At 32.4% G+C, this 12556-nt stretch overlaps 1 protein-coding gene across 1 annotated transcript; it reads right to left on the bottom strand.

The window, feature by feature from the left end:
• Positions 1 to 310: 310 nt before the first annotated feature.
• On the bottom strand, positions 311 to 8036 carry LOC122609870 (intracellular protein transport protein USO1). The gene is made up of 6 exons (XM_043782811.1): positions 7862 to 8036; positions 5339 to 5447; positions 2043 to 4742; positions 1378 to 1620; positions 1160 to 1285; positions 311 to 731 (listed from the first exon to the last, which is right to left on the bottom strand). Exons 2-6 carry the CDS (start codon positions 5390 to 5392, stop codon positions 489 to 491), a joined length of 3366 nt encoding a protein of 1121 aa, XP_043638746.1. The 5' UTR covers positions 5393 to 5447; positions 7862 to 8036; the 3' UTR covers positions 311 to 488.
• Positions 8037 to 12556: the final 4520 nt, after the last annotated feature.

Here is a 12556-nt window from a genome sequence, read left to right as displayed (position 1 = left end):
ATCTTGGGGATAGCCAAAGAAATGGTTGGAAACAGGCACAGGCAAAACAAGAAAAAAACGGTGAATCAACAAAAATTTCACCATCCCTGGGTAATTTAAACCAGGAAAACCTTATCTATTAAACCCTTTAGTCTATCATATAGTTTCCTACAATTATATATCACCTTTGATGAGTGAAGGGAGGAAAGGAGTCCAAGAGCAGTCTATAGAGTAGGCAAACGCGAATCATGTCAATTTATACAACTGAATATGAAGCATCTGGATCCACAAAATTTAAACCCTAACAGATTAGGGGTATTGACAACAAAACTTAAAGCAAATAGCACTCATTAAGCCCAATTCAAGCCCAAACAAAAACACCAAAACGATCAAATCGCATTCCTTTCCAAAAAAAACAACCCGAAAAAAAAAGAAGAAATAAAAAACAAAGAAAACGTATCCACCAATTTAGAACAAGTAGATATTTGAAGTAGGAGTAAAAATGCAAACTAATAACGTTTGCCAAGGACTATACCGATTATGATTGAAACCAACGCTACCCCTAAAATGACCTTAAGGCTTGTCCCAAAAGATACATCAGTTGCTTGAGTTTGTGTGTTTGATGGGGTTGGGGTTGGGGTTGAGGGTGAAGATGAAGATTCCACATTTTTCTTGCTCTTGCGTTTAGATGGGGTCGTTACGGTTGATCCCAAGTCTCTTGATTTTACTTCACTTGAGCTGTCCCCGGAAACCTGCGGTTACAATGTCAATATACCATGTTCAGCTATAAAGCCAATAAAATGATACATCATACAACTAAGGCTGGCTGCGATAGTCAATACATATTATGCTTTCAGTATTTTGGATAATCTGTATCATACCAATGACACAACGAATTACCGAATTGTAAAATACAATAATTCAGCTACCATTTCTAACTTAAATCAACAGATGTTTACTTCATTTCGCAATGGTCTCCCAAAGTTTATTAATTAGTATTTTAGAAGGCAAAAATATACTGGAACAGGCCGTCAGTTCTGTTTAAACGAGTCTCATCTTGGCTTTGTTGACGTCTCATTTTGATTACTAAGGCCTTGCCAGTCATCTTATGTTAAGATGCGAAAAATAAACATACATATTTGAGTACCATTTATGATGCATGTGTCAATCAGAATGTTACCTGTTCTTTGGCTTTAGCACTAAGGTCTTTAACTTGTTTCTCCAAATGCGAAAGTGATGCCTTATTTGCTTCAAGCTCTTTCAAGGAAGCATCTAGTTCTGACTCCTTTTGTGAATGTATTTTTTTCTGGTTTATTTGTCAAAGACCACCATGAGACTCTGTATTGATAGCGATTGCAATGTTATATGCATAGTTATAGAGTTTGAATGGTGGCTGACCTGTTCCACTATGGTGTTTTGGGCTGCTGCAAGTTTTTCTTCTATATTTTTTAGGTTATCCTTTAATGCAACATTATCTTCGATCCTTGCTTTAAGATCTTCAAGCTCGGATTTTAAAGACTCCTCATTAGATGTGTGGTCTTTCACTTGCCCTTCAAGTGTAGCTATAATGGTCTGAAGCTCCTTTTTAGCGTTTTCATGTGTTCCATTCAACATGTTGTTCTCTTCCATGAGTGATGAGATCTGTGAATGGAACAAGGAGTATTTAAGATAGTTCTAACATAAGCAGCCAAGCGAACATTCGTTTATTATTGAAATGGTCGGAGTACAGACGATGTGGTGGAGGTGGAAGATAGACAAGTTAAGTAAGGGGTTTAAGGAGTTTGGGTTGAAATGGGTTCAATTTTAGTGTGCGTGAAATAGGTCAGGCTATTCTGGCCGCCAAATGACCATATTGTTAATTATGATTATAAAAAGTTATAATAAAATTCTAATTTTTTAACAAAGAATATATGAGGCATTATGCAATAAAAAACAAGCTTCCTGATTTAACAATATGCTGATTTAACCTAAATCGACCCATTCATAACAATATGCTGTTGAACCCATAGCCAGTTAGCCACCTGTTCATGACACTCAGTTAAGCGATAGATGTAAAGAATTACCTGAGACTGGAGCTTTTGTCCTTCAGACGAAAACTTTTCGGTCGAATCCTCTAATTCTTTCTTGGAGGTAAGAAGCTGATTGATAGTCTCATCTTTTTCGGTCAAAGCTGCAGACAAACTTGTCTGCAGATCATTCAATTTAGACTCGAAAGCAGCAAGTTCTTGAGTAAGCTTCAAATTTGCTTCTGATAACTCTTTCCCCTCCTTCTCATGATGATTGGACTTGGTTTTCACTTCCTCCACTGTGCTTTCTAAAGCACTTACTTTCAACAGAGCCTGTTCCAGTTCATTCTTGTGATTATCGGCAAGCTCAGAGGCTCTAGAATGCTGTTCAGTTAAATCAGCAATAGTCTTAACATGCGAATCAAGTGTTTGCGCTGCAGATTCCTTTTCACTGTGTACATTGCTGAGCGAAATTTCAAGTTCGTTAACTTTGTCTTTGAGCTGAATAATGGTTGAAACCAACATTTCATTTTCAGCGGAGAACTTGACTGAATTGGTTTCTGACTCTGATATCTTTCGTTTGAGGTCTTCAATTTCGCTTTCTTTATTAGATTGTATCAGCAAAAGCTGATCTAGTTCCTCTTTTAGCAAAGCAGATCTTCCTTTTTCTTCAGCTATCTGTGTCTCGAGAGTTGTTAATTTCTCCAGCAATAGTTTGGCCTCCGTGTCTCTGCTAGTGATATTCGCAACTGATTCTTGGTATTTGAGATCAAAATCTCTAGTGTGGGTCTCATGTAGTGTTTGGTACTCTGAGCACTTTGCTCTAGCTTCCTCTAGTTGTTCCTCAGCTAACTTAAGCTTGTTCATGACTTCTATTTCTCTCATTCCAGAAGCTTCTACATCACTCGCGATGGTTTCCAACTTCTGCTGAGAGACTTTTAGTTCATTTCTCAGTACTTCTACAAGGTCTTCTGCTTCAACAAGTTGCTCTGATGATTTTCTAGTGGAATCTTCCAGTTGCTTTTTCTCGGTGGTTGCTAAATCCAACGATTCATTCAGTGCTTGCTCGTTTTTAGTTGAGGTTTCCAGTGCACCTTCTAGAGCTGCTGTTTTTGATCGCATTGCTTCAAGTTCAGATTCGAGTTCAGATACCTTATGAGAATGGATACTAGAGCCTTCTTCTGTGTCCCTGCATTTCTTCTCCAGTGTGCTTATCTGTTCCTCAAGCTCCTGGATTCTGTACTTCTCTGCCTCTAGCAACAGCTCCAATTCACTGGCCTTTTTACCAGCATTCTCGGCTTTGGAATTCAACGTCTGGATTATCTCTTCAAGTTCAAAACTACGTTGATGGCTCGTCTTGGCTCGTTCTTCATGATCAGATGACTTTTCAAGAACACTCTTTAGCTCCAATTCAAGCTCTGCATTACGTGACGATGATTGGGCCAATTCAGATTCCAGCTGACTTACCTTTTCTATGGATTCTTGCACTTGTTGGTTCAGTTGTTTCTTTTCTTCTTCAAGACTATCTATTGCTGAGCTTAACTCTAGTATCTTGTCAGCAGAATGTTTATGTTCTGCTTCAATCTCTGTAGCTTTTACTTGTGTGAGAGCCCCCAGTGATTTTGTTTCTTCTAACTCGGCTCTTAACGATTTTGCTATCTCTTCCAGTTCATTTTGTTCTGCCTGACCTTGAGACAAAACGATGGCTTGTTCCCTTGCTGACTGTTCAAGAGCTTCTTTTTCCTCTTTTACTTTAGCTAGTTCTTCCTGAATCAAGGTCACCTCATGAAGCTTAAGTTTGACTTCTTCCAACTCAGATTCTTTAGCTATAAGCTCTTCTTTGGTCGATGTTTCAGAAACCTTTTTCACATTGAGTTCTTCGGTCAGTTCACTTATTAGAGCCTCTTGTGAAGAACATTTTTTCTGAATTTCCAATACTTGAGATTTTGAACCCTCCAACTCTTCTTGGATTGCAGATAGCTCGGTGCTCGTCTTCTTTAGTGCTTCTTCGACCTTTTCAAGATCAGCAATCTTTTCATACAGACCCTTGAGTTCATCTTGGACTAAAGCCATCTGATCTTCCATCTCTTTTGCACTCACTTGAGCCAGTTGAAGTAATCTTTCAAACTCTAATGCTCTCTTGGTCTCTGATTCAGCATGTGATCCACTCTGCTTATGCAACTCTTCAAACTTTTGAGCATCACTTGCAGAAAGACCTAGCTCTTGCTCCAGATCATGGATCCTTTTTTTCGAGCTTTCTAATTCGACATTCAGAGTTTCAAATGATTCTTTTACTTCGACCAGTTCTTTCTGATGAGCCTCTTGAGCTTGCAGTTCCTCTTGCAAACTAGCAATCCGTGAATTGTATCTCTCTTCGGTTTCTTTAGAAAGCTCCTGTAGCTTCTTATAGTCAACTTCAAGATTCTCATGTTGCTTTTCCTGTTTCTCAAGTTTCTCCTTTGTAAGCGAGACTTGCTCCTTGAGTTCAGCATTCTCAGACTCGGAATGCTTGAATACTGTTGTTAGTTTTTGCAATTCAACCTCAAGCTCATTTACCTTCTCTTTTGCCTCAAGAACTTCCCTACTTTGTTCAATGGTTGGTTTGTCATCTTCAACGTTCAGATCTCGAGATGTATGGGCCACATCATCATGTACTTCCACTGTTTCCTTCTCTACTTTTATAAATTCTCCATCTAAAGGTGCTTCTTCTTCCTTTTTGGCATCCTTGGCAGTTGGGGTTACCTCTTCAGCAGTTTCCTGTAAAAGAGAAGCGCATAAATCAGTACCAAACATCTTATCTTCTCAAGATATGTTTTACATGCACCCAGGTAAAATGATTGAAACTGAGTCAAAATGGTCGTCCAGTTTGTTGAAACTAGTAAGGCAAACATATTTATTTGTTTTTTCATATTTGAGGAAGCTTATTAACAATTACGTCTCAATATTGTGTCAATGCTTTCAAATTTTAATCAGTATCACAATATACACTATATACACAATAATAATACAAATCTATGAATAAAACAACTCAGGAAGTTGTGTGCATTAAAAGTGGACTTTTGACATATCTTTTTTTCGGTTCTTTGCTTAATCCGGGGTTTTCATACATTACATATTTACACATCAAAATAGATATAAGTCGTAATAAAACTTGAATAAACACCAGGAAGGGTGAAGCTATAGTTTGTTTATTTCAGCAGCCTCTATTTGATCACATATTCACATCTTTGACCCACACAAGAAAAGAAACTAACAAAAATTTTAAAAAGATGGCTGCTCATGAAATCTATATTTTGGTTTTATTTTCTCAATAGTCGGCGAAATAAACGAAAAACCATGTGCAAATAATTTACCTCAATAACCTTGTTGACTGGGATCTCTGAACTTGCAACAGTCTCTTCTTCCATCACAAGACTGAATATTGAAATACTACTCGTATTAAGGTTCGTTATTACACAGCCCCTGAAAACAAGAAAAAATGTAATCCTAATCAAATGAAAACAAAACAAGTTTTTTTTTATCAAAAATAATGGTATTTTATAAGAGAAAAGAAAATATGTTACACTATTAGAATATATCGGTTATATGTATAAACTTAATTCTCTATTTACTCCACAATAAATTCAAGTGATCAATTCTTGAAATAACGTTTTCGATATTATAATTGCTATATTCAGTAAATGATAAATATAGACGTAACATTTTGTAGTAACTTGTACAGTAAGTAAATTAACTAAAAATGGAATTTCTTTTTGTCTTCTTTGAAGAGTAGAAAAGGAGTAAAAAAAAAAAGTGTTGAATTATTGGGTTGGAGAGACAAACATGTTGAAAAACAAAGACAAAATTATTGTAAACTGTAACAGGAAACATGTGCAAGCATTTATTGGTTGATAAAAATGATTAGAGAAATGCTAAATACAGAGGGTTGTATTTAACGTGCATAAAAACATTTGTATATTCTATATTAAAAGCACACCCCCCTAATTTTCATGGTAAATGTACAAATAATTTATGCACCTTAAATACAGCCCTCAGGGTTGTATTTAGCAAACCCCAAATGATTAGAAGACAATATCGGGAAAGTTGCATAGACAAAATTATCGGCATCAACAAAGGTGACTGGGCTGGATATGTTTGCGTCGAAATTCCCCATGTTTGGTCTCCATTACAGGTTATATATGGGGAAAAGAAATATGAGGCTGTTAGACAACTAAACTGGTGAAACATCCCTTACGTACTATTTTTTAAAACATTAAAACATTTGGGTTCAAACATTTATTTAATATATTAGTTGTTTTTCATCCAAATTGAGTACGTAACAGCCTCACACTCATTTTTCTCTGTATATAATCTATATTTATATTTTTTCGGAATGGATATCTGTATCTAATCTTTATTTGTATATTTTACCTAACCATTGATATTTTTAAATATCCTTTAATTATTTCAATCTTTTCATATGTCATTAATAAATAATAAACAAACGAAATTCACCTTTCAAAAAAATTAATAAATAATAAACGTAATTTTTATTATAGACCCAAAATCAAAAGTTAATTGAGTGTTAATGGTACTTGTGGAATGCTTATTTTCGTTATAACTTGATCTTTGCATGAACTGTTCATCAACACTAAAATGACTAATTTATCTTTATTCTCCATTTCTAACTTCCACTTTTTGAAAAACTTGTTAAATCATTTGCTTTAAATTCTACCAAAAAATACTCATGTAATTTGTTAAGAATAATGTCTATGTCTTATATTACCAAACATGTTTCATGTTAATGTACACTACAAAATCTTACAACACGTTTAATGGTATACAACTAAAAAATGGTGATGTACAGATCATTACCTTTAGTTTAATTAAGGACGTATAACAAGATTGTATAACTAGTTATTACTACGTATTATAAGAATGAATGATTTAAAGTTTACATTGTTTTACCCTAATCAAATTGCCAAATCATCATCCATTGTAAGATTTTAATGGCAAAATTTGACTATTATTTATTAGCATAAAAAAATAATAATAATAAAAATTGTAGATGTCGGTTAATGAAGTTGGTGCCATGTATTGTCAATCGACAAGCAAGGAGAAAATGTTAAATGAAGCCTTTATGGCATCACTTAACGTGCATAAAAAGATTATACATTTTTATATTAAATGTCGGTCCTTAAATTTTATGATAAATGTACAACTAATTAATGCATTTAACGAAAGCCTTCATTTAAGACTTTGTTTAACAAAACACAACTCGGAAAATAAGTACAGCAATTATCATTTTCTTATCACTTTTTTATAAATGATAAAAATTGTCATCGCAATCAACATAAATAATAAACAAAGTAATGGATTGAGACAAGTTTGTAATTCTAGTCTGGTAGAGCACTACAATCCAGCCACAAGAAAACAATTACTCCAACAGTACATGAAAACAGATCAATCTCACCAAACTCATGCTTAATTGCTACCTATATTATAGATCATACATGATACATATATATAGCTTGTGTATATATCTATCAACTGTAATAAAATTAATATGATCTCAAATTCATTCCTTTCGTGATCAAGTCTTGATTAATCACTCACTTTGAAAAGTATATATGATCGCCTGATCGGAATAAATGAAATAAACTTTTACTTGCAGCTAATTAAACAAAAGTAGAAAACGATATACTAGAAATCAGCAACGCATCTATACATACATCACAAGTTGAATATAGACGATTCGTATAATTAAAAAAAAATGAATTATAAAATCAACGATATCATCATCATATCTTCCATAATAATTATAAGAAGAATCATACGGAAAAATAAATATAAAAAAACGTAGAATGGTAGTTTATGTGTCAATTGGATGGACTCACCTTAGATCTATCTCTGATACGATTATCTTTTTAGTTTTGTTTTTGGCTAGTTTTGCTTCCTTTAGCAATAGAAACAGCAGGATATACGTATATATATTCAGAGAGAGAGAGAGAAAAGGGAAAGAAAGAGAGGGAATCTTATATAGGCAGTATGACTGTATGAGGAGGGGGCTAATAATATAGACTATAGAGAGACATCAAAATCATAATCAAAACCAATAAATATAAAGTGATTAAGGAAAAAAAAAAAAAAAGTCGAATTTGAGTGGGGCCTGCATACAAAAACTGCCAGCCAATTAGGAATTAGATTAAATCGTAGATGATGTTGTCACTTTCTGAAAATGCCGTGCCACTTGATTGCTTTTCATTTTACAATCCTAACCCCGCACACCTTTTTTACCTTTATGGCTTTATAAATGTATCTATATACATCGTGTTATATATGTGTTTGTTACACACTAATAATAATTAAATTTAACTATTGATTGGTTTTCCTGAATAAACACAAATATGTGGATTGTTATTCCGTGGATGAAAGTATAACAGGACCCGTCTTTCTTTGGATCATCTTTATCAATACTCAATTGATTATATATTGTAGTCAACACCATTGACTTTTATGTGTTTATGATGATCACCTTTCTTTGCACGTTTCATATATACCATACGTTGTTGATCGATATGTCAAATTGTACGTGTTCATCATCTAATTTATATATGTCAAATTGTTAGACCCTCAGTCCGGCCCCTACGTCTCCACACGGCCAACGTCTCTACCGACCCCTTTGGCCTCCAACCCATATGTAGATGGGGTGTATCCCGGCATCATTTGTTGGTGTCTGACATGCATATTCACCTATATATTAAAAGGCAGTTATCGGTCCTAAAGTTGTTATTATTACATGTATTAAATGATACATCATATTAGTACTTTCGTTCGAAAGTCGATGTGTCTCCATACACGATTACACTCAACAAGAATCAAACAACTTTTAAAAAGAACAATAATCTATAATAATATTTGATATTTTCCATTTAAACGAATTTTGATAGATAAAATTTAAAAACAAAAATTATTAAGCACATGCATGAAAATATATACACTAAATTTGTAATGAACTATATTATAACCCGCATGAAACGCGAAAAAAACCTATAAAAAAATTACACTTGTACATATAAAAAGCTAGCACAGTGGTATAATAAATACTTAAAAGCTATTAAAAATGACAGAATAATAAATGAAATAAGAATAATGAAAATAAACCAGTTGTTTTTTTCATAAATCAACCATGGTATAAATATAATTTCAAAGACTAAGGTTTGATAGTGGTTTCTCATCCACCTGACAAGTAATTTTTAGCTTTATGAAGTATCACAAATGATTATATTTTTTAAAATTACAACGTACGCTTTTTTCCAGTTAAATACGTATAATATAAAAAGTTATAAGGATTCACGGTATCTACAAAATAATTTGATACACAAATAGTAGTGGTTTTGTAGAAGCCCTATGATCCACAAGTATGTAATCTTCATCTTCTTTACTGAAGCCATAGCGAAGTTATTGATTTCCCTAAACGCCCCCTTCATTAAAGAGAGACTCGAATGGGACAATTTTTGAGTTGTACTTATGCGTTTGCTTCCAAAGTAAGACAACTTTAACCCGAATGTTCTAAGATTCCTTGGATGCATCGATGTCAGTCATTCTAGCGAACACAACTTGACCTGCCATGATATTGTATATAGTGATATGAAAGCAAATATGTATTTTTTTATGCTAATGCGTAGTTGATGTATAATATTCACACATTTTTCATATCACGATAATTACTCTTTGTCACAATATCTTCCATGAGCTTATTCAAATGATACACTATAAATAATAACAACCCTATTTTTCAACCTTAATCATATATAATCAAGTGTGTATAGTTCTACTTCATAACATAAGGTTAATTTAAACCATAATCCAATACAAATTTATTTGTTATTAATTATTTGTAAGAAAACCAAATACGAAAAATAAACTATAATGGAAGATGGATCATCAAAATAAATTTAAAATAAAAAATAGATGATGATGTGAATCAAAAAGGGTATAAAAAACTTAGACATATTAATTTTGACATGATTAGAAGAATATTAATTAATAATATGTATTGTTGGAACGTTTAATGCATAGTTGAAATACTAAAAAAGTATTTGATTAAAGATTGAGTTAATGATGATGTCATCATCTTGATCTAATGATGAAGAAATAAGAAATAAATTTAATAAAGAGTCAAGATTAATCCATTTTTAAATTAAGGGTTTTTTTTAGTATTTATTAAAGATGAGATATACTTAAAATTGTAATTTTTGACTGTAATCATTGGTAAAATCTTAATTCTAATTTATAATGTTCTGATTTTTAACCATACTTCAATTCATTATTAAGTACTAAAATGTCCACCTAATTAAAGTTGGTAATACAAATGCGAATACTTTACAGAGGCTATATCGGTCATCTTGAGTCATATGATACGTCTTAGGTGGGGCACACCAAAGGACCGACCAAACCGGCCTAAAAGCCCAGTCTGGAAAAGGTGACGAAATGGTGTCCTGAACGAAGTGGACATTATGCTTTCGGATCTACTTTCCTCTATTTTCACATTTTAGGAAGACAAGTTTTGTTCCTCTTATTTTGCAACGGTGATAATTTAATTTACTGATTATCTTTCTAAATTTCTTATACGAGTAATAAATTATTTACAATTAAACCAAATATAAGTAACAATAAAATACAATATGAAAGAATTTGGGTCACAACTAACGAATGACCCAAACCCAACGTATGCCTTGAACGGTCAAAGTCTCCACAAAAAAAAAAACAAATGGTTCAAATATATTGTCTTTGTCTCTTTGAATCTTTCACTTTGGCCCATCCATGATGCATTTCTTGGAATTGTTCTTTCTTTCTTTTTGTTTCTGTTTTATATTTGCTTCAACTAACAAAAAGGATAGAAAATGGTCAAATGGAAATCACTTTGATGGAGGCCACACGTATAAATCTATTTTTATTTGCATACAACTTCATAGAATTTGACTATTTTTAAGTTTTGAATTGCGTTTTAGAACACATTTAATTACTTGTAAATACCTTTTTGAAAGAAATTTCAATCAAGTTTTTTAAAAGAAAAAGTAGTTAATCACACGCATAAAAACTAGTACTCCGTATTTTATAATCACTTGAATTTCATATAAAAAAAATACAAATTTTAATGCACCCAAATAATTTATGCTGACAACCCTCAAACTTATGTTTTATCTAAAAGAAAAATGCATCTAAACATTTCTTTGTCAGACTTTTTATATGATTCTTTACATGGTATAAACATAATCAGATTAATTATTAAAAAATCCAAAATTTAATCTTAAACACCATCATAATGTAAGATAAAACCCGTAAAGGCATGAGAAATTGAGAATTGTAAAATTGTTTAATCAAGCAACGTTGGAAACTAAGCATACATATTGAAATTGAAAAGACATGGTCAACCTATGTACATTGAATGGAATAGAATGATAAATATACTTTTATATACGGTGTGTGAATGTTTCCTTATCAATGATATAGAATGTACGAAACAACATTTTTTTTTTTCCTTTTTTAAGTTATTGATAATTTAAAAACATATAAAAACGTTATAAGCTAATTATTTATATATGGCTTGAATTTTTCTTTTATATATACGTTAATTTATGAATAAGCCTTATATTAGCAAAACTAGATTATTTTCCCGCGTAATACGCGAGATAAACATATTAAATTTTTATAATAATATTATTAATTGTTATAGAAAAAATAAATGTTGAATTATGATGATATTATTATTCAAGTAATGTTTTTTTTATCGAAGATGATTATTAGGGTATGTATGTTATGTCTTTATCTGACTCTCTCGGGATATCCTAGCCAGAGTATGCTTGTTGAATTAATGAAAGGGTAAAATTTTCAATAAGTATATAATCTTAGTGTTTGTACAAATTCATATATCAAGTTATTAAATCTAAAGGAAATTAAAATTTTCATAGATACTTATTTATTATTTAGATATTTAAAAATTGTTATCACTTAGGTTACCTATATCTGCACAGCCTAAACACTATCATCACAATAATAATAACAATAAATAATAATATCTCACTTGATGTATGTGTCGACTTAACAGGGTCATCTCCCTTGACACAAACTGGTATGATTGGCTTTGTGTCTGGCCATGTCCGTGTGGTGATTGAGGCTATACAACGTAAACGTGTCAAGTACGAGGTTAAGTGTGCGGATATTGGATATGAGTTTCTCCCCTTCTCATTCTCTTCCTTGGGGGAACTCGGGAAGGATGCGATGACCTTATTAAAACGAATCCGAAGGTTCTCTGTGGCTCAAGACACTAGTGCACGTGCTGCTACTCATATATCTAGTAGGATTAGTTTTGCTATTGTTAGAGGAGTGGGGGCTCAAATAGTATCTCGGCTTCCTACCAATTTCTTATAAATCCTCCAAATTTCCAATGAAAGTGATTTTTATATAAAAATAAAAAATAAAATAATAATAATGATGATAATAATAATAATAATAATAATAATAATAATAATAATAATAATAATAATACTCTCTATTCCTAGATATAAATAAAAGATAAACCTTAATTT

This window comes from Erigeron canadensis, chromosome 8 (assembly GCF_010389155.1).
Source record: "Erigeron canadensis isolate Cc75 chromosome 8, C_canadensis_v1, whole genome shotgun sequence".
Taxonomy (NCBI): domain Eukaryota; kingdom Viridiplantae; phylum Streptophyta; class Magnoliopsida; order Asterales; family Asteraceae; genus Erigeron; species Erigeron canadensis.
Note: the sequence above shows the minus strand (reverse complement) of the source record. Positions and strands in the feature narration are given on the sequence as shown.